General features: G+C 58.6%; 1 protein-coding gene across 17 annotated transcripts in view; it reads left to right on the forward strand.

Annotated features, from left to right (window-relative positions):
* MICAL3 (microtubule associated monooxygenase, calponin and LIM domain containing 3) overlaps positions 1 to 22216 on the forward strand; it is a 174059-nt gene that overhangs the window by 131358 nt on the left and 20485 nt on the right. For 12 of the 17 annotated variants that reach the window (XM_089920079.1, XM_089920082.1, XM_089920081.1 and 9 more), the window contains 9 exons: positions 721 to 916; positions 6711 to 6937; positions 8210 to 8296; positions 11303 to 11365; positions 13976 to 14089; positions 14756 to 14893; positions 15086 to 15168; positions 16056 to 17754; positions 18192 to 18286. In XM_089920079.1, the coding sequence (XP_089776205.1) occupies positions 721 to 916; positions 6711 to 6937; positions 8210 to 8296; positions 11303 to 11365; positions 13976 to 14089; positions 14756 to 14893; positions 15086 to 15168; positions 16056 to 17754; positions 18192 to 18286 (2702 nt within the window). Of the gene's footprint in view, positions 1 to 720; positions 917 to 6710; positions 6938 to 8209; positions 8297 to 10211; positions 10347 to 11302; positions 11366 to 13975; positions 14090 to 14755; positions 14894 to 15085; positions 15169 to 16055; positions 17755 to 18191; positions 18287 to 22216 lie in introns of all 17 variants that reach the window. The other 5 variants (XM_089920095.1, XM_089920085.1, XM_089920087.1 and 2 more) reach the window with 5 other exon arrangements.

The raw sequence follows: 22216 nt of genomic DNA on the forward strand, positions 1-22216 counted from the left end.
CCTCAGCTGTATCACCTAACTCCTAGAAGAGGGAGGCAGAGTGTACGGAGCACAGAGATGGCACCTGCACAAATGCGCGTACATGCGCTGTGTAATTCACTTCGTACTCGTAGGAACCCCGCGACGTGGGATTGTCCTTGTTCATGGATCAGGAAGCGAGCTCTCAGTGGTTGTGTGATTTTCCTAAGGTCCTTCAGCTGGTCACTGGCGGAGTCCATTGTCTCAGCGGGTCTGTCTGACTCTGCACCACATGTGACGTCCTGTCACAGTGGACACAGGAGAGTGGTCGGTGGGCCTCTTCTGCCCAAACGTGGGGTCACAAGGTGTATTAGGAAGGGTAACGATGGAGATGGGGGAGGTGAGGGGTGCGTGATGGCGACTTTGTCGGGGGGCAGCAGGTCTTGGACCGAGGGGGCGGGGCAGCAGAGAGGACTCCCTTCTCAACAGGCTGCTTTCCCTTGAGGGCCAGTCCTGCCCCTGCCCCCTGGCCAGTGTGCACTGCTCCCCAGGCGGTCGCGTCCCTGTAAGGCAGATGTGGGGTCTTTTGTCTTCTGCCCCCTCACACCAGAGACCTCTGGGCTCTCCGGGGCCCGACCTTGTTGACTGCTGCCGTGTCCGGCTCCCTGGCCTCGTGGGACGGCTGCCCCTCCTTCCAGGGAGAAGTTCCTTCCCTCGTCCCTGTCGCTGATCCCAGAACTTTGCTTCTTGCTTGTCGTGCAGGCCCGAGCATGAACGGCCTGGAGGAGCCCAGCATCGCTAAGAGGCTGCGGGGCACCCCGGAGAGGATTGAGCTGGAGAACTACCGCCTGTCGGTGCGGCAGGCGGAGGGGCTGGAGGAGGTGCCCGAAGAGACGCAGGCCGAGCACAACCTGAGCAGTGTGCTGGACACGGGGACGGAGGAGGACGCGGCCAGCAGGTCAGCCTGTGGGGCTGCGTCTGTGACGGGCAGGGGAGCGGGGCCCTGAGCCCGACGGCCTGGGTTTGCGTCGTGACCCGTGACTGGGCGGTCGTGTGACCTCTCTGCCTGTCCCCTCGTCCGTGTGAGGGGCGGCAGCGCCAGGGCCTCCTGCAGAGTTGTGCGAGGGTCCCCGGGTGGAAGGTGCTTGGGACAGAGCTGGGCACGTGTAGGTGCTTGTAGGCGTTGGCTGCGGACTCCAGCGTCCAACTCCTCAGCTGGTTGTCCTCCGGGGCCTGTGAAATATATAGGATGTGCATCTTGCCCCCTCGTGGTAAGGAAAGCGATGGTGACCAGGACCAGGATGGAGGGTTGACTGAGGTTCAAGCCCAGGGTCTCTGGTCCACATCCAGGGCTCTCCATGTTCCCTGCCGCCTGGTGCCCCAGCTCCCCGTCTCGTTAGTCAGAAAGGACCAGTTTGTTTGACTTAATTCAGAGATTCAGTACTTACTGAGCGCCTACCAAGACCTTAACCCTGCTTTTCATTGAAAAGGAACAGAAAAAATGTGCCCTGGGCTGGTGTTTACAGATGTGTCGGGGGAGGGGCTTCCACAGGGTGGGGGTGGCGACCGTGCCCCTGGGGGTGGGTTCCATGGAGGCTCTGGGGTGACTCAGCCACCGGGTCGCCGTGCAGTCTTGGGGAAGCTGTCTCATCTCTCTGGGCTTCTTTCTTTCTCTTGTGTGTGGAAAGAAGCAGAAACCTGCATCCCAGGGCCCCTCGCAGTGCGTGGTGCCGGCCGGCTGAGCCGCGTGCACCTTTGGGGAAAGTGCCCCACACACCCCCTCATCTCTGTCCTTGTCCGCGCATTCCCGCCACCTGCAGGCCTGCCTGAGTCAGTGGGGTTAGTGCCCAAGTCAGGGCTCAGCAGTGAACAGGCTGGAAGAGAACAGGACAGGCAGGTGGAGTGGAGTCAGGACAGGCGGACCCCCTGCAGCCCCCCTTGCAGAGCCTCCCCAACCAGCGCCCTCAGGACGCAGCGCTCCTGAGGTGGGGCGGAGTGGAGGGCTGGGCTCGGTGACATGGGCAGACCCTGTCCTGCAGGAATAACATTTCCTGCACTGTGATCTGTAAACCGAGGGATTATGGGGCAGGAGTGGAGGTGATGTAGCCTGGGCTTTGCAGGAAGGCTGAGTCACAGCCTTCGCAGCAGGTGAGGTAGAAGGATAGGTCAGTCAGCACCCAGTGGTGTAGTAAATGCCCCATTGTACTCAAGTTCCCATTTGAAAAAGCGCTAAGCGTGGATGCTATGTAAAGTGTAACGATGGTCTCGTAAGAGTGCGGCGCCAGAGCTCATTTCCCCAAGGAAGCCGTAAGATGCCTCCATCCTTCCTTGGGGAGTCATCGGACTTGAAGATGAGAGATGACAGAGTTTCCAGGAACTGACCGGTCCAAGCGGGGATTCACTCTCCTCTTACCTCGGGCGCCTGCGGTGCGGGCAGAGCGCGGGGTGCTGTTGGGACGTGACTTTGCAGGCAGACAACCCAGACCTGAGGCCTAGCTCCACCTTCTGCTAGTTGGGGGCAAGTTTCTTACGCTCTCTCGCCCTCCTTTCCTCATCTGCAAGGACACTGCGCTTCAGAGGTTTGCTTTGAGCATTAAACCAAATAAAGTCGTGGGCACAGTGTCTGCACCCGGTGGGCAGTTGCTGTAATCACTGTCTTACCTGTGGATCCAAGCACAGCCCAGGCAACCCTCACTAGGAGCGGCAGGGTGGTGATTCCTGTTGGGGTTTCCTTGAACAGGTGGTTTAAGTGCCAGAAATCGGGCTTGCCTCGAATTTGCCCTGGGGCAGTGGTGACCAAGCTTCGCCTGCATCAAAATCACCCGCCGGCCCCGTGAGAGCACAGACAGCTGGGAGGTTTCTGTCCCAGTCCGTCTGGGGTAGAGCCCATGATCTGCATGTCTCAGAAGTTCCCGGCTGGTGCTGTGGTCTGGAGACCACGCTGTGAGAACCACTGCTCTAAATTTCTCAGATGTCCCTAATGCGACACGTGCGACACTTGGTCGAAGGATAATTCCTGGCCCCGCTCCTGCCAGCATCTCACTCGGTGGGCGTGGGGTGGAGACCAGGAACACCTGTTTTGACAGATACCCAGGCGATTCCCATCATCTTTGCGGTTTCCTTCACACCAGCAGAGCATCTCGACCGAGGCCTCATCAGCTCCATGACCTTCCTTGGACGGGGGGAAGGAGCATCTTCCAGAGGGGACCCGGGAAACAGTGCTTGCATTTTCTCTGGGAGAGCCTGGGTGCTGGGGCAGGAGAAGGCTGGTCTGGTTTCCGTGTGTTTTCTCCTTCCTGTGTCGGGGAGGGCCGGAGCCCAGGTGTGCTTCCCAGACGGGCAGCCAGGGCTGCAGAGGACTCCCTGAAGGTCACAGGAGACAGGCCAGCCCAAAGGGTGACAGTGTGAGGAACAGCCCCTCCTGCGAGGCACACCTGACTGCTCCCCTTCTCACCCTCCACCCGCAGGGTGCCGGCCTGAGCGCGGAGTGGTCTCCACCGCGTTCAGATCGCAGGACCCGGCAGGTCTCCTCCACAGGCGGCTCAGTGCTTACAGGCTTGGCAGGGTGGGTGGGACCTTGTCTCGCTGCGCAGGACGGGGCATTGCTCGGAGACGCTCTGATTACTAGCGGGTTAGCTTAAAAGGGAAGCCATCAGCAGCTTCAGGTGGTGTCCATCCGCAGCGGCTGCCCGAGTTCCCAGGTCGACGCGGCAGCCAGGAACCGGGTCGTGACCTTCCTCCTGGGTTTGACGGGGTGACCTGATGTGGGCGGACGCTGGGGGTTCCTGACTTCTCACCCAGACCATCCCACCTCTGGAAGCCCGGCTTCCTCATTTGTGGGAACGGGGATGATAACAGTGGCTGTGCCCTTGAGCTACTGTGTGATCAGTTGAGCTGATCCATGTGAAGTGCCTCGTGCTTCAAGCACGTCCTCTTCTCTGGATCTGCTCCTCTGCTGGCTCTTTTAAGTCTGGAGCAGACCTTGTCCCTTGAGAAGCTGGTCCGTTGACTTTGTGTCCTCCTGCCAGCCCACCGTGGGCTCGGTGAGAAGACGGCGCCTGGAGAGGTTCGGGGAAGGCGCTGTGAGAGGAGTGATTCGGACACACCCAGCGGGGAGGCTTTCGCTCCGTGGTTCCAGCAGGACGTGTCAGCTCTGCCGATGGGCTTTGCTGAGGGGCTTCACAGGGGCCACCTCCCACCCTGTGAACGCAGGTGCAGCCTGCCTGGCCTTCCTGGTTGCGTCCCTCGTCTGCTTTTGCCCATCTCGGCAGTGCTAGGCAAGCGATAAGAGAGGGTGTGGCCTGGGAGGCTACCTGGATCGAATAGCCACACGGGGCAGGATGGAGTTACAAGTGTGGAAGCAGATCCCTGCTGTCGTGGAAAGCTATTCTTAACGACTACACTTTCTGGCTCTGTGTCTCCTGGGAGGCTGTGTCCTGTGGTCTTCCTCTCCTCCCTAAAGGACAGGGAAGTCGGTTGTCTTGTGTTTTGTTCTGCTGTAGGGGTTCTGCCCCCTGGAAGTGTTCCAGGCTGTAGTCCAGGCAGGGAATGTGCCTCACACAGATCCTTCCTCCTGCCCCTCAAAGGCCAGACCCAGAGATTCAGGCGCTGGGAGCAGCCCAAGAATATATCATAAGATGAACCTTGAGTAGTGACTTCACACTGCGAATCTGACATGACGTGAGGAGCCTAGCCAGACCCGGAGGCCTGCTCTGAGGGCCCGTGGACGGTGATGCCTGGAGAGGAGCAGCTGGCAGTACCTGTCTATCTCTCTCTCTTTCACCAAGGCAGGCAGGCAGGCAGGGTGGCTTGCCTGTGTCCCATCTCTAGAAGCGCGTGGCACTCCAGAAGCATGGTTGACCTTCCGCCCTGTTTTTATGCTCTGTGCCTCCCTTGCTATTCTCCGTGGTCCTTGAGCTGTCACAGCTTCAAGTGGGGCCTCATCACGCAAGCTGCCCTCATGACACGGCACGGGGAGGGGCTGCCCTGAGCCCACCCCCCAGAGAGCTGCCCGCCGACAGCTGGGGCCCCAGTGCGCCTGGCATGAAGGAGGGCAGGCTGGCCTCCCTGTCCACCTGAAGTGTTGCAAATCGACCTGAGGTTAGAGCTGAGCACAGGAGGCATTCTTACCCTGATTTCACGTTTGAAAGATGTTAAATGACACACACGGGCTCACACGTTGTCGTTAGTTAATAAGTGTAAAGAAGTGAAATCACAACGATAAGGCAAAAATCATGGCTAAGTAAACACTGAGGACTAACAAACTCCAGAGGAGAAGCTTTCTGTGGTCCACATTCTTATGTCTTCCCACTTGAAACTGCCCCCACCGCCCTGCATTTACCGGCCACCTTGTCTAGTCCTGGTGTTCGCATCTTATCTCCCCTGACACTGAAGATCTTTTCTGTGGCAGCTTTGTGACGTCTAGGAAGGGCACCGTGGGCAGAGACACTCAGTAAATTGTAGTTGAATGAACGAGTGGAGCAGGAGTCGCCAGACTGAGCTGCCGGCAGTGAGGAGCCGCTCTTTCTTTCTGAGGTCAGCGGCTGGGCTTCAGTAGGCGCTCAGAAACGCCTGCGGAGTACACGCATGAACGAGTTTGTAAATGTGTAAACAAGCGAACGGATGGCTGGAGGACCGGAGTGTAGCACAAGCGTGACGCGGTCAGTAAAGTCTCACTCCACTAGGGGCACCCGCTACAAGCCAGTGTTCACACCCCCTTCCCGGCGTGGACACAGGCTTGGAGAGCATGACCAGCCAGCTCATGGTCACACAGCTGTCGTGGCAGAGCCCTGCGGCCCAGTGAGGGGTCGAGGGACACAGCCCGGGAGGCCACCCTCACCTCTGACTCAGTGAAAGTGATGGAGTCCCCAGCGCCACCCTCGGGTACAGTAATTTTCTAGAAAGGTTACAGGACAGAACCCACTGGCGGGGCTGTGCTCACGGCCCTTCTCCGTTACGGAGCGGAGCGCGGAGGCCAGTCTGAGAAGGGCGGCTCCCGTCCCTGCGGGCTCAGGCAGAGCCACTCTCCTGGTGTTAATATGTGACGACACCCACAGAGCCTTGAGGTCCCCATTCCCTGTGGAATGTGGTTGAGCCTGGTCTCCGGGTCGGCTGACGCTGGTGACCCAAGGCCTTCACCCCAAACCACGTTCTTAGACTCTCCATCCTGACTGGAGGCCCCAGGGAGTCAGGCCTCCCCATCAGGCAGGGCATCCCGGGGCTTAGGGTCTCCTCCAGACACGGGCGGCTGGGCCAGGCCCTCTGAGCAAGGCGGGCGCTCTTAGCCCCGGGAGCAGGCGTCGGGGCCCTCGTGCAGCGAGCACCCCTCCGCAGGGTGGGGGCTTGTCCAGGCGCCCTCACCCGCAGCGCCGCACACTGCACTGTGGGGTTTGGGAGCGGGGCCTGGGGCTCCCTTTCCTGCGAGCAGCACCTCCGCCAGCCCGCTTCCTGCCGGCGGCCCTTCTTCCCACCCGGGATCCTCCAACGAGATGGTGCGTCCACGGGAGCAGAGGTGCTCTTCACCCTCGGTCCCCAGGGTCACGAGCTTCGAGCCTGTGCTTGGCGGGGCTGCCCCGGCCCGTGTGACCCATCTCGCCCTCCATTCACCCTCTGTGCGCTGGCCCCAAGGTGTCGTCCCTCCCTTCCCGCCCGGTGGGTGCCTTGCTGGGAGCCTCTGCCTGTGCCCCTGGCTTTGAGCCACCCCCTTCTCCGTTCTGTGGCCCCCTCACTGGGTTCTGTGGTCACTTCTGCAGCAGTTCTGAGTCCGAGATGGAGGAGGAGGAACCCCCACTGCCCCCCTCGGACCTGGGCGGCGTTCCCTGGAAGGAGGCCGTGAGGATCCACGCTCTTCTGAAAGGAAGGAGTGAAGAGGAGCTCGAGGCCTCCAGGAGCTTCGTGGCTGGGGAGGAGGACGCGGAGGACGCGGGGGACGAGGAGGACGAGGAGGACGAGGAAGACGAGGAGGACGCGTCTAGTGAAGGTCAGAGTAAAGCCTCTTCTCCCGACCTGACCCGCGTGTGGGAGGCTTCTGTGGCCGGGGTCACGTGACATGCCTTCCACAGGCCCCAGGGGACCCATGAAGGGCTGTCTGGGTAGAGCTGCACGCAGAGGCAGATGAGGGCCTCCTCCAGGTCAGGCCACTCGTCCTGTCCTGTTCCAGCTAAAGGAACGAAGGGAACTTAGCTTTCTGGGGGTTCCCTGGCTCCTGGTCCTGGACGTCGGAGGCTGCCGAGCATTGAGGAGGGAGGGACCCCCAGGAGGGGTCACCGGTGGTGCGTGGTGACGTGCTGGGACCCGTGTCCTGGTAGGTCAGTCGGGCTGGCTCTGAGATGCCTCGTCTCGCACTCGAGGTGTTGGGTCCTGCCCCGTCCGCCTGTGTGATCCCGGGTGGTGAGGAAGAGCTTCCTGGGCTCCTTCTCTGGCCTTTGTCGGGGGGTCATTCTCCCTGTCCCGGCTGCACCGGGCCTGGAGTGGTGAGCAGGGCCAGGCAGGCAGAGCCCTGAGTCCGCGGGAACTCGTGTCTGCTTAGGCCGTGCTTTCCGTGTGGGGTGTGGGCAGGATGAGGAGGACGTGAGCCGTTAGCCAAGGAGCCTGGTCCGTGGGGCTGGCCCTGGAGGGCTCTGCGCCTTGCAGGCCTATCTCTCTGTTCCTCCTGGAGTTTCCTGTGCTCGGCGGCCAGTCCCAGCCCGGGCTCGTTCGCTCCAGCTCAGTGAGGGCCAGGCGCTGACCGGGCAGGGTGCGCGTTACCCGTGGTCCTCAGCTGGCAGTGGAGCCCCGAGCTGGCGGCCCTGACGAGGTCAGGCGGCAGAGGTGGGGCCTCCCTCGGGCTCCTGGAGCCCCCGTGGCCCCGGTCCTGCTGTGTAGGCCTCCCTCCCACCCGGAGGTTTGGGTGGGACCCCAAGGCAGCACGTGGGGCCTGCACACCGCCCTCGTGTGAGGAGTGGGTGGATGGCGTCCGGGCTGCTTCCTCCGCCGGCTGTGTCTGTAGAGCCGAGTGCCCCGGCGTGAGTCAGTGGGGATCGCGTGCACGGCCCGCCCCAGGGGACACAGCCAGGGGTCGGGGCGTGGTGCCCCCTATTCAGGAAAGCTTGGCCCTGCTTCCCTCCCGAGACCTGATCTCCTGGACGTGGAAGTAGCGTCCGGCTCCAGCCTGCGGGAACGGGCTTGGAGTGGAGGAACCTGGGGATGACTCTTCTCTCTGTCCTCTCCTCCCTGTCTGCCCCCACGCGGTGCTTTGCTGTGGGTGTGGAAGGAGAGTACTGGCCCCGGGACAGAGAACTCCTGCAAGGCCAGCCACTGGGGCACCTGCCAGAGGAAGAGGACATGGGTACACGTGAAGGTACCTCTGCCCACCTCCACCCCGGCCCCTGGCAGCCGTCCAGCCGCCCCCGAGAGCAGGTCCCCTGTGGAGAGACGGGGTTTCCTAGAGCTGCAGTGGCGGGCGAGGCATCCACCCCTGGGTGCCCCTGTGCCCCTTGACCATTTGCTGCCAGTCCCTCATCCGGTTACGACTCAGCTCCTCCTCTGATGTGAGCCGAGCACCCCACGTCGCAGTCAACTCTCAGAAGTGGCGGGGCCAGCACAGGCGCCCGGAGCCCCTCCCCTGTGCCTGGGCGATGAGTCCCCAAGGCTGCATGCACTGGTGACACGCAGGCGCGCCCCAGGGAGAAGGCTCGTTGTCTTCCCCTGCTTGCCTGGAAGGTGGAGAAGGGGCCTGCGTTTCCTCCTTGACTTAATGTCTTGGTCCGAAGACAGTCGGGCTCTCTGGTGGCTGCTGTGACTCAGCCCCGTCCAGCACCACCAATGCCCCTCGACCCTAGAGGAAGCGCTTAGAGGCCAGTGGCTCCCAAGAGAGCACACGGGCTGCGACCCCACGCCCAGCACAGCCCCCATCCACGTTCGGTGGCCTTAGCGGTGAGTTCTTCCCACGTCACGTTCCCTGTTGCTTGGAGATTAGGAGGTTGTCGTTTTCATGATGAAGCCAAAGCCAAAGCCAGGTTGCCCAGTTAGACCGTAGAGAGTCCTTCTGATCAGGTGGTACCTGCTTTTGCTGCCCGAGAAGCCACCCTCCCTCCTGTAGGGTCCCCTCCCCCAAGTTGCTGGCTGTCCCTTATTTTAACCCAACTGTATGGCATGGTCCAAGCACTGATTATGGGAGCCCTCGGGGCAGGGGTGCATGCAGATTCCTTGGGCCCCCGAGAGCAAGAACAGCCTGAAGGCGGGGCCCCTGGTGAGTTCTCACCTGGCTAAGAAGCCGAGCCTTACGTCCAGGGGTGGATCAGCGGGGCCCCTGGTGAGTTCTCACCTGGCTAAGAAGCCGAGTCTTACGTCCAGGGATGGGTCAGCGGGGTCCCTGGTGAGTTCTCACCTGGCTAAGAAGCCGAGTCTTACGTCCAGGGGTGGGTCAGCGGGGCCCCTGGTGAGTTCTCACCTGGCTAAGAAGCCGAGTCTTACGTCCAGGGGTGGGTCAGCGGGGCACCAGTATCGTGTTCGGGAAGAGGGCTTTGACCTCAGAAAGGGCGAAGAGGGGTTTACTTCTTGTTCCCGTGAACTCCCAGTGCTCTGGGGTCTGCAGGACAGACTCCGCTTCCTCCCCACCGCAGCCTTCTCTGAGCCCACGCCTGCCTCAGCCCAGCATATGCTGCATGAGGCCCATTGTAGAAGGGGATGTTTTTCTCTTTAGCTGCAGAAGATAAAAACTAGAATCCCAGCAGCGTCACTGTCTGCCCCACGTGAGCCGGCTGCCCTGTCCCGCCCCACCTCTGTGTCCACGCGGCAGGGGGCCATAGGCATGGGCTGTGTGGCCAACAGAGCCACGTACTTGGGACCTTGGGAGGCTGGCCCTGCAGAGGCCAGTTGTGACCCGCTCTTTTCTCCTAACTGGGCACTTGGGTCCCTCAGACGCAGTTAAGATGAAAAGAGCTTCAGAAAGGAAGGTACTTTCTGCATCGGAGGGGAGTGTAGGACTCTCTTCATCCACATTGACAGCTGCATGAGGCTTGAAGGGACTAAATCAAGTTGAACGAGTAGAAGTCGGGCGTGTGTGCGTGTGCACGTGTGTGTGCGTGTGCTTATTCTCAATCCTTGCCTCTTTCTGATTCAAACTGATCCTGGCAAGTATGGTAACTTTTCCTTCTGTTTCCTCTCCTGTGGTGTTTGATCCTTCCTTCCCTGGCCTGTTTACTTTCTGCTTCCTTCCTTCCCGTCATCTCTCCCTTCCTCATCTCCTCTGCCCCTCGAACCTGGTACACTAGCTGGGAGCCCAAGGCTGCAGCAGCTCGTAAATCCAGCCGATCCCTTGGAGATCCAGGCTGACGTGCACTGGACGCACATCCGTGAGAGCCAGGAGGAGCAAGTGTCACCAGCCTCTGAGTCCCCTCCTTCCAGAGGTAACTCCTCCAGGTGCAGGGTGCCTGGCACCTCTGTCCCGCTTCCCCTCGGGCTGCCGGGGACTCTCCTGTAGGGCGGGGCCCCCAGGCTCCTCACAAGTAAGAGCCAGCGGAGCATGTCTGCTCCCTGGGCTCTCGTCAGAGGATATGTGAAGTCTCGGTGGGTAAGAGGTGGGCTGTTGTCCGCTGACGCGAAACAGTGAACTTGATGTTGGGAAAACCAAGAATTTGCTGACGTTGCCCACGTCACTAGGCAGGGTTCTTCCTTCTCCACTTGGAGGAATGTCCTGTGCGTTTCCTCATGCGGTGTGTCTCGGTGTGAGTGTGCACGGACAGGATGGGGTCAAGGGACCATATCTTGGACTGAAATAAAGTTTTAAGAAGCAGTTTATATCCAGGAGGCCTCTGAAGGAGCATCTTTACCAGCTCTAGGTTTTAGGGGAGGTGCTCTGCATCCCACGGCAGGACGATGATGAACCTTGCTCTGGCTTCTTTGAAGGAAGGAAAGGAAAACCTGGAGACCGTGCCCGCCTTGGTGCTTCGTCCTCTGTCTCTTGCTCACCTGTCTCCACATTTGCACTCGGTGCCTGTTGGGGACACAGCCTGCAGGGTGCCAAGGGCGCAGAGTGGGTGGCCCGGCCTTCATGGGAGTTAGCCACCTTCGCCGCAGGCAAGGCCCACCTCTTTAACCACGTTTGCGGCCGCGTAAACACCCAACAGCTCTGCAGGAGCCGAGAGAGAGAGCCTGCTGACCGGGGACGCCCCCTTGACCCTCCCGTGCTCTCTCTCCTCTCCCTGTCCCGACACCCCGCTTGCCCCTGGTCGGGGCCGGACGGGCCTCGGGCTGTAACGTTGTCCGTCTCTCTTCCGTGTGGACCACAGGAGGACCTCCGCTCTCCTCGCCGGGAACGCTTACTCCCGTGTAACTTTGTATTTATCGTCTGTTTCAAATTCAGGGCCCGACCTTCCCTCCGTTCGCCGTGCAGCAGTGCAGGCCTGGCTGGAGTCGGTCTCCGGAGGTTGTTGGGTGATGTTCGTTCTCTGCCCGCTCACTGTAACCACTCTCTTGGCAGCTCTGCCGGTCCCTTAACTCTGGACTTCCAGTGCTGCCGCTAGTGCATGCGCGGCGGAGGGCGGGGGCACGTGCATGCCTCGCTCAGGCCGCCGCCCTTGCATGGACCAGACACGCCACGCGCCCTCCTGGGAAAACCAGAGCAGAGCAGTAGTGCAGTCGGGCGGGGGTGGGTGTCGTTTTGTTAGCAGACATAGAGTGAAACCGAAGCCGAAGGACTGTGCACAGCACTGAGGCTCAGAGTCCGCAGAAATGAGGCTGGACAGTGGCTGGGTGTGGGCTGGAGGATTCTCGCAACAGTCAGTAACGCTCCTGTGGTGCCACGACTGAGGCAGTCAGTACTGGGGTGAGGGCCAGGCTGGGTCTGCAGGCCGAGGTGCAGGGCTCTCTGCAAGCTCTCAGGCCACGAGGGAGCCGAGAGACCTTGCTTGTCCTCAGTGCACTTTTCGGCGGGGGGGGGCGTTTCTCAGTGAGGGGCTCTGGCATCCGGGCAGGACGTGGGACAACCTTGGCCCCCACCAGTTGTGAAATGCAGAAGGGCTGGTTGCCCCACCAGCCGCCTGCCAGCCGCCCGTTATCCTCCTCGGCTCACAGGTCAGGAGGCACCTTCACGCCGAGCTGTAGAGAGGGCTACGGTCACCCTCTTCTAGTTAGTTTTGTCCCCAGGACGGTTGGACGAGGCTGAGGTATCGGGACGCCCCAGCGGCCGCTGAATAGACCAGAGCTGAGCGTGTCGGCGCCGCCTGCTTCCTTGTGTGTGGCTGCTTCTAGCACCCGCTCCATCCTAACTTGGATTAACCCCCAGTTCCCTCCCTCAAGCTATGTCTCTTTCAGCGTTGCTGCTGCTGCATTGATGCTTGTCGTGTATTTTGATACGTGTGACAGTCATTCCTTTCAGGGTGCCGCTGAGGACCGTAGACTCCTAACCCCGAGTCTGCGCAGATGTTTCTCTGAGTAGGAGAACCGCTGGGGGCCGCAGGGCCAGGTCTGGGCTTGGGCTGCTCTAGTGTCCTGTGTCTGGAGCCACGCCAGGCTGGGGAGTCCGTGTCACTCTTGCTTCCAACGGACTTGCCAACACAAATGTGTAAAATTGCCTCTCGATGCCCGGTCACTCACAGACTAATTGTAGCACGCGTGTGGGCCCGGCGGGCGCCCGCCGTGGGGTGGGCCCGGGTTCTGTCCCCATCAGCGGCCAGCTCGCTGTCCCACGGGAAGCACCGGGAGGAGAGGCTTATTTGCCTCAGAAGTCCCCTCCGCTGGTGTGTGATGAGTGAGCAGCAGTGCTGGCGCACAGAGGTCTCAGTCTGTGGAAGTAGCTGAGCGCTCTCCCCAGGACTGGTCCTGGCAAATGCCATCGTCACAGGAGGGCGTCCTGGCCCTGCCTCGTCCATCCCACACCGATTTCATAGCACTCTCCCGAGCAGGTGTGCACCATCACCTCGTCTTAATAAGCCGAGTGCACAGGAGGGGTGGTGAGGATAAGTAACAGCTTAAGGAATTATTTAAAAACACCAAGACTCACCCACATGCCACCTGGGTCAAGAAATACATTCCTAGCACCTAGAGGTGCCCACCTCCAGGCCATCACGGCTGTCTTGTCCCCAGTTTCCTTGTGCTCTGACCCTGTGGCCACTCACGGTCACTGCTGGGTACTGCACAGCCCCGGGCGCCGGGGATGCGGCTTCACGAGGCTGGGCTGCTGGCCATCGAGGGTCTCATGGTCCTTTGGCCTGGCCTTGTGTTTCAGCGGGCTCCTCTGCTGCCCAGCCTGCCGGGCTTGACCCTGAGGCCAAGTATGTGCGGGTCAAAGGCCAGCCCCTTTCCTGAAAGGAGACCCGAGAAGAGCCCCCAGGGCACCCCAGGAGGAGGGACCCCTGGTCCAGGCAGCGCAATGCGTCTGTGGCTGCTTCCTGCTGCCTTCTTGTAACCTGAACTGTAGTCTGAGTTCTTGTGCAGGGTTAGGAACAGGTGTGAGTGTGTGTGTGTGTGTGTGTGTGTGTGTGAGTGTGTACGTTAGCCTCCTTGCTCAGGAGAAATGAAGCTTTGCCGCATTTTGCGGTGCTGAAGGGCTGGTCTTGAGTCCAAAAAAACGAACTTTCCACGTCCCCTTGTCCCTCTCTTACGCTTAAAAAAAGTACATGTCTAAATTCTCCCAAGCGGGGCTGCAGCCCTGCCGGTCGGTCACCCCCCTGCACACGGCACTGGTGCCAGGCTGAGCGGTGGGGCTGCAAAAAGATCCCCCAGCTGCCTGGGCTCCGTGTCTTCCCTGAAAGGCAGGGTTAGCGGCCCCCTCGAGGGTTAAGCGGCTCGTGCACGCTGCGGTGGGTGCAGGGCCCCGCTGCCACGTTTGCAGCTGGGTACCTTCCTGATCCGTGTTCAGGAGGCCCCGCCCTGCCCTCAGAGCCCTCCCGGCCCACCGACCCCCACCCAGGCAGGCTTCTCCCCTCTCCTCCTTGCGGTCGTCACATGACAGCCCTGGGAGCCCCCTGCCCACATGTCTGTCGTCTGTCTGTCCGTCTCTCTCCTCTTCCTTCCTTTGAACATCTCTGCCTTGCAGTCCCGTTTGACGAGGACGACCTGGAGGAAGATGTGGACTCAGAGCCAGCAGAGATAGAAGGCGAGGCAGCGGAGAATGGGGACACGGGGGACACTGGTGCAGAGCTGGGCGATGGTACGGGGACCCCAGAGCCTCCCCCAACCGTGGTGCCCGCCTCCTTCCTCCCGGGGAGGGGCCCGCAGTGGTCTGAGCTCAGGGAAGACGGAACACACATTAAGACGAAAGTGAGGTGCTCAGAGGAGCGGCCATTAGGGCTCCTGGTTCCTTCCTTGTTCTGCCACTAATCTGAAGATGTGTCGTTTCACCCACCCTTTGGACGTGGGCTGCGCTCGTTAAGTCTTGGGGAGAAACCGAGCAGATTCAGGGCTTCCTACGAGGCCTTTAATCCAGCTGCTGCCTCTGGAAGCTGGTACGAGGAGGAGATGGCGTTGAGGGGGAGGGGCAGGGACTGGGCTGGGAGGTGAGAACGGGCGGGGCTGGGCCGGGAGGGCTCCGAGTCCCCGAGGCTGGTCCTTCCTGTGGAGCCGTCCGTGTGCTCAGGAAGGCCTGCACCCTCAAAAGAGAGGAGGTGCCACGGGCGTCCTGGGGCTCCGCGTCACAGAGGATGCTGTGTTGATGGACGAGTCTCAGGAGGGGGACCAGCGGGCAGCGCCTGGCCGGGATGCAGAGCCGGCTGGACCTCACGCTGCAGTTAGTGGCCTGGCGGCTGTCCTCTGAGGAGCCGGGAGCCTGGCAAGGAGCACAGCCTCACTTGAGGTCTGTGCTCACTTCCCTCGGCAGGTCAGCACTGGTCGGACGACGTGCCGTCAGAGACCAACACGGAGCTGCAGCAGGTGGCGGCGGGAGTGGGACTGGAGCTGCGGGTGTCTGAAGGCGAGGAGGAGCCACCGGCGGCCTTGGCAAGGCGCCCAGAGAGAGGTCTGTGTGCGAGCCTCTGCCCTCCCCTCCCTGCACGACCCCTTCTCCTGTGGCACCTGTGCAGCTCACCTTTGGACCTTTGGATGCAAATCCTACACTGGTGACATGGCCGAGGCCGGGACGCCCTGGGAGCAGCCCCGCTGCAGTGCAAGCGGGTGTTTCCTCTTGCAAATCCTGCGTCTGTTTTCTCAGGTCGCTCCCAAGTCTCCAGCCCCAGCCGGTCCCCTGAGGAGCACTCGGTCTTGTCCTCCCCAGCCCACAGCCCCAGGGCACAGGTAAGGATTTGGGGCCCACTTTGGAGGCAGAGCTGATGGGACTCCTTAGGGGCCTTGGTGTGAACCCAGTTTTTTTATTCCCTGTGCTGATGGGCTGTTGAAAACAGGAGTGGCCCTGGGGCTCCGGCCCAGTGTGGCCTGCTGTGCGCCAATCCCACCGCTGAGCTTCCCACTACTGTTCTCTGTGTGTCCATACAGCATACCGTTTTAACATAAATTTATTTTTAAGTTAAAACAGTAATATTTGTGGGATTACTGGTTTGATACAACAGATGTGTTTTTTCTCAATATTATGCTAAAATGAATGTATGATTTTCTAAATTAAAAATACTTGTCCAGGTGACCAGTGGTCTTTGAACTACGCACTGCAGGATGCTCCATAAATAGATAGTAACACTGTGTCCTGTGGAGCACGTTTTAGGGGAGGCCATTTAGAGGACGGCCGGAGCTTGAGGCCTGGGGCTACTTGGCTTGGTCTTTGGGGTCCTGAGGAGCAAGGTGATTTGGGGGGTTTCATCTGCAATGAGGCCGGGGCGTGGCGGGAAGGACAGTCCGGGAGGCAGACTGCGATTGATGCTGTTTTAAGTCTTACGTCAGAGACCTCGGAGCTCTGGGGCTGGTCGTTAGCATCCTTTGGCTGGTGTCAGTTCAGGGCCCAAAGAACCAGATGCGTTTGGGGTGAACCAAACCTGAAAGCTTCACATGTTCACTGGGTGAGGGGCTCTGAAGCTTGACAGACGGATCAAAACGGGGGGGTGTTCTCCTGGCCCTTGATCGTGGCCCTCCGCATGGAGAGGGTGTTTCAGGAAGCTCAGGCCCTTGGCGGGAGAGCGTGCCCATCAGAGCCCTGCCTTCTAAGCAGCTCCTGTCACCTTGCTTTCCCACAGGGCACCCGAGCCCCGCGCGCCTCTGCAGCCGCCATGAGGGGGTTGCCCGCGGAGAGCCCTGTGCCAGAGCCAGAGCCAGAGCTCGCCCATGGGGAGCCCACAGCCGGCACCCCCGTCCAATCGCAGCCTGAAGCCAGGACGCCGCCCTCACCTGCAAGCCCACAGCGCCGGTCCCCGCTGGCCCCCCTCCCCATCTGCTCCCAGCCTCAGCCGTCTGCCGAGGCCACCGTGCCGTCCCCCACCGTGTCCCCCATCCGCTTCCAGCCTGTGCCGGCCAGAACCTCCACCCCCCTGGCCCCCCTCCCCGTGAAGAGCCAGGGGGTCACCAAGGACACACTGGGCAGCCCCCTCCCTGGGGACGAGGCCCTGAGACGCAGCGACCTGGTGGCAGAGTTCTGGATGAAGAGCGCAGAGATCCGCCGCAGCCTGGGGCTCACGCCCGTGCGACGGGGCCCTGGACCCGAGCCCGCGTTCCAGCCCGCGCCCCTGCAGGCCTGTCGAGCTGAGAAGCTCCCCCAGGGCGAGGGACCCTGGCTTCTGAAACCCACACCTGTCCCCGGGAGGCTGGGGCCGCCTGCCGCCAGGGGGACCCAGCCCTCCCCGCCCACCCCGGGGTCCCCACCTGGCAGGGAGCCGAAGGGCGCCCGGGCGGAGCACAGAGACCTGTCCAGCAGCTCGGGGCTGGGCCTGCAGGGCAGCTCCTCCCGCACCAGGACGCCCGGCAGCCAGAGCTTCAGCACCTCCGACTCCACCATGCTCACGCCCCCCTCCAGCCCGCCGCCCCCGCCTCCCGACGAAGAGCCCGCCACCCTTCACGGGAAGCCGGCCCTGGCGGGGCAGCTCACAGCCTCGGAGTCCCGAGCACCGGCCGCGTGCGTGCGGACCCCGCGGGAGCCCACCCGGCCGCCCCCGGAGGAGGCACCGAAGCCATTTGTGGAGAGCGTGGACGAGATCCCCTTTGCGGACGATGTGGAGGACACGTATGACGACCGCACGGAAGACTCGAGTCTGCAGGAGCCCTTCTTCACGCCCCCCTCCCGCTGGCCCTGCCCCGAGCAGCCCCTGGCCCAGGAGAGAGGCCAGGGGCCTGAGAGTGGGCTCCCGCCACAGAAGCGGGGGCTGCCGCTGGTCTCCGCCGAGGCCAAGGAGCTGGCAGCTGAGCGTATGCGCGCCCGGGAGAAGTCAGTGCGGAGCCCGGCGCTGAGGGATGCCATGGCCCGGCAGCTGAGCAGGATGAAGGAGATGGACACCGTGGCCACCGCCCCCAGGGCCCCCAGGACCCCAGCACCCCGCAGAGCCACCGCCGTGCCCCCGAAGGGCCCCGAGGAGCCCACCCCAACGTACAAAGCCATGAGTGAGGAGGTCCCGTCCCCTCCCTCGGACTCAGGGGGCCTGGACGGCTCGGTTACCTCGTCCGAGGGCTCCAGCGGGAAGAGCAAGAAGAGATCGTCCCTCTTCTCCCCCAGAAGAAACAAGAAAGAGAAGAAGCCCAAGGGTGACGGCCGGCCCCCGGAGAGGCCCAGCCCCAGCGCCCTGGAGGAAGCAGCAGCCAAGCCCAGGTCCCTGTGGAAGTCCGTCTTCTCCGGGTACAGGAAGGACAAGAAGAAGAAGGGCGATGGCAGGTCCCGCCCCAGCACCCCTTCCAGCGGGACCACTGTGGACGCCGGCAAGCCGGGGGCATCTCCTGTCACGAGAGCAGGTACAGCAGCACGGGGGCCCCTCCCGGGCAGAGCACACGGTGCGGGCTCTCCAGCCCCTGTAGCTCCCTTGAAAGACCCACTTCCCATGCTGCCCCCTCCCCTGGGGCTTCCTAGGGAGAAGGAAACTAAACCCAGGACCTTCTGAAACCAGCGTGCAGCTGGGCGGGGGCCGTCGGGGGGCTGTGACTTCCCAGGGAGGGCCTGATGGTGAGTGGCTGGGCGCTGGCTCCAGACGGGGACCCTTCGGTGCGTGTGGGCCCAGTTCCGCCCGGATGTGCGTCAGCATCCAGGCTCGTGGCTCCGGATGCGGGACAGACCCAAACCGGGGAGAACCACACCTCTGCTCCCCTGCCCTGGGCTGCCGTGGGTGTGGAAGTGGGGAGAGTACCCCGTGTGGCCACTGGTCACTGTCCCTGCTCTGCCTCTGCCCCCGCAGAGCTGCGGCCCCGACGCCAGCTGAGCTGCTCGGAGGACTCGGACATCTCCAGCGACGATGTCCTGGAGCGGACCTCCCAGAAGTCCAGGAGAGAGGTGGGTGGGCCGCGGCTGCGACTCCGTCCCCTGTTCAGCGCCTCACCCCAGCCGACGCACAGCTGAACCCCACGCCTGGCCCGTGTCCAGGCCAAGACACGGCGGGAGCTCTCCTCTGGGCCCGAGCCGCCTGTGTCAGGGCCAGTCTGAGGGGGAGCACGTCCCTCTGACCACAGCTGTCCCCGGGCCCCAGGCGCCCTCCTCATCCACACCGACAGCGAGTCTGGGACCCCAGCCCTAGGATCCCACGAGCTCCCTGTCGCCGGGGGCCGTGTAGGGAACACTGAAGTCAGGGCTGCGCCCAGGACGTGCTGACCTGGCACGACGTTATGTCCGGGTACGTGATAACGTCACCCCGGTTTCGCCCCGAGTACGCTATTGGAGTGCGGGAGCTGCGTGGGAAGCATCTTGTGCTGAGGACACATGAGCTCCGTCTGTGGGGGGAAGGGCCGTGTCGTCTGCAGGCGACTCAGGAGAAGAGGCACAGGTTGGCGAGGGTGTCGTCTGCCTCTCCGTCTCCTGCAGGTCTGAGCATCTTCAGAGTAAGAACTGAGGGGCATGGGACACCCCCAGAGCATGGGGCTGCATCAGCCGGCGGGTGGGGAGCCTCCTGCAGACCCCCACGGGAGCCTCGGGTCCGCGCAGTGGGGCACGTGGTTCCTCGACCCTGCTTCAGGCGGCTGTGAAACAAACCTGAGTTTCGTTTCATTTAAAAAAGCAAAAAACTAACTAAAAATGACTTATTTTTATTTAAAATGTTTATATAGAAAAATTAATACAGATTTTTAAAAAATCACCTGTAGCCCTGTCAACAAGAGATAACTCATGTTTCCCACTTTGCCTCAGTTTGACTCAAATACAACCAAACCATGCGGCCTGGCCCACTGGCCCGGGAGCTGGCAGCCACGTTCCTGGGGCTGAACCCCCAGAAGTCGGTGAAGCACCAGCGCGTTTCTTTTTTTAATTGAAGTGTAGTTGATTTACAGTGTTGTGTTAGTCTTAGGTGTGCAGGAGAGGGATCTAGTTATACATATATGTGTGTGTGTGTATATATACATATATTCTTTTTGAGATTCTTTTCCATTATAGGTTATTACAGAGTGTTGAGTAGAGTTCCCTGTGCTCTACAGTAGGCCCTTGTTTATTATTTATTTTATATATAGTAGTGTGTGTCTGTCAATCCCAGACTCCTAATTTATCCCTCCCCCACTTCCCATTTGGTAACAATTTTTTTTTCTATGTCTGTGAGTCTATTTCTGTTTTGTATATAAGCTCATTTGTGTCATTTTTTTAAGATTCCACATATAAGTGATATCATATGGTGTTTGTCTTTCTCTGTCTGGCTTACTTCACTTAATGTGATAATCTCCAGGTCCATCCACGTTGTCACAAATGGCATTATTTCATTCCTTCTTATGGCTGAGTAATATTTCGCTGTATATGTGTGCCATGTCTTCTTTATCCATTCCTCTGTCGAAGGACATTTAGGTTGCTTCCGTGTCTTGGCTATTGTAAATAGTGCTGCAATGAACATAGGGATGCATGTATCTTTTCGAATTATGGTTTTCTCTGGATATATGCCCAGGAGTGGGATTGCTGGATGATGTGGTAGTTCTATTTTTAGTTTTTAAGGAACCTCCATACTGTTCTCCATAGCGGCTGCACCATTTACATTCCCAGCAACAGTGTAGGAGGGTTCCCTTTTCTCCACATCATCTCCAGCATTTATTATTTGTAGGCTTTTTGATGATGGCCATTCTGACCAGTATGAGGTGATACCTCATTCTGGTTTGGATTTGCATTTCTCTCATAATTAGCGATGATGAACATCTTTTCATGTGCCTGTTGGCCATCTGTATGTCTTTGGAGAAATGTCTGTTGAGGTCTTCTGCCCATTTTTTGATTGGGCTGTTTGTTTTTTTGATATCAAGCTGTATGAGCTATTTGTATATTTTGGAGATTAACTCCTTGTTGGTCTCATGGTTTGCAAATATTTTCTCCCAGTCCGTTGGTTGTCTTTTTGTTTTGTTTATGGTTTCCTTTGCTGTGCAGAAGCTTTTGAGTTTAATTAGATCCCATTTGTTTATTCTTGCTTTTATTTCCATTACTCTAGGAGATGGATCCAAAAAAAAATTGCTGTGATTTATGTCAAAGAATGTTCTGCCTATTTTTCCTCTGGGAGTTTTATAGTATCTGGTCTTACATTTAGGTCTTTAATCCATTTTTTTTGTTTTGTTTTTTAGTTTTTAGTTTGTTTTTTTATATAGCAGGTTTTAATTAGTTATCTATTTTATGCATATTAGTGTACATATGTCAATCCCAATCTCCCAGTTCATCCCACCACCACCACTACCACCCCACCACCCCCTCCGCTTTCCTACCTTGCTGTCCGTACGTTTGTTCTCTACATCTGAGTCTCAGTTTCTGCCCTGCAAACCGGTTCATCTGTACCATTTTTCTAGGTTCCACAGGTATGTGTTGATATACGACATTTGTTTTTCTCTTTCTGACTTACTTCACTCTGTATGACAGTCTCTAGATGCATCCACATCTCTACAAGTGACCTAATTTCGTTCCTTTTTATGGCTGAGTAATATTCCATTGTATATACATGTACTACATCTTCTTTATCCATTTGTCTGTCGATGGACATTTAGGTTGCTTCCATGACCTGGCTATTATAAATAGTGCTGCAGTGAACATTGGGGTGAATGTGTCTTTTTGAATTATGGTTTTCTCAGGGTATATGCCCAGTAGTGGGATTGCTGGGTCATATGGTACTTCTATTTTTAGTTTTTTAAGGAACCTCCATACTCTTCTCCATAGTGACTGTATCAATTTACATTCCCACCAACAGTGCAAGAGGGTTCCCTTTTCTCCACACGCTCTCCAGCATTTGTTGTTTGTAGATTTTCTGATGATGCCCATTCTAACTGGTGTGAGGTGATACCTCATTGTAGTTTTGATTTGCATTTCTCTAATAATTAATGATGTTGAGCAGCTTTTCATGTGCTTCTTGGCCATCTGTATGTTTTCTTTGGAGAAATGTCTATTTAGGTCTTCTGCCCATTTTTGGATTGGGTGGTTTGTTTTTTAAATATTGAGCTGCATGAGCTGTTTATATATTTTGGAGATTAATCCTTTGTCCGTTGATTCATTTGCAAATATTTTCTCCCATTCTGAGGGTTGTCTTTTTGTCTTGTTTGTAGTTTCCTTTGCTTTGCAAAAGCTTTTAAGTTTCACTAGGTCCCATTTGTTTATTTTTGTTTTTATTTTCATTACTCTAGGAGGTGGATCAGAAAAGATCTTGCTGAGATTTATGTCAAAGAGTGTTCTTCCTATGTTTTCCTCGAAGAGTTTTATAGTGTCCGGTCTTATATTTAGGTCTCTAATCCATTTTGAGTTTATTTTTGTGCATGGTGTTAGGAAGTGTTCTAATTTCATTCTTTTACATGTAGCTGTCCAGTTTTCCCAGCACCACTTATTGAAGAGGCTGTCTTTTCTCCATTGTATATCCTTGCCTCCTTTGTCATAGAAGTTGACCATAGGTGTGTGGGTTTATCTCTGGGCTTTCTATACTGTTCCGTTTATCTTTATTTCTGTTTTTGTGCCAATACCATGCTGTCTTGATTACTGTAGCTTTGTAGTATAGTCTGAAGTCAGGGAGTCTGATTCCTCCAGCTCCGTTTTTTTCCCTCAAGACTGCTTTGGCTATTCGGGGTCTTTTGTGTCTCCATACAAATTTTAAGAGTTTTTGTTCTACTTCTGTAAAAAATGCCTTCTTTTTTTTTTTTTTCGCGGTACGGGGGCCTCTCACTGTTGTGGCCTCTCCCGTTGCGGAGCACAGGCTCCAGATGCGCAGGCTCAGCAGCCATGGCTCACGGGCCTAGCCGCTCCACGGCATGTGGGATCTTCCTGGACCGGGGCACG

This window comes from Delphinapterus leucas, chromosome 11 (genome assembly GCF_059928025.1).
Source record: "Delphinapterus leucas isolate spDelLeu-1000000601 "Yukka" chromosome 11, BTC_Dleu_Yukka2, whole genome shotgun sequence".
NCBI lineage: Eukaryota > Metazoa > Chordata > Mammalia > Artiodactyla > Monodontidae > Delphinapterus > Delphinapterus leucas.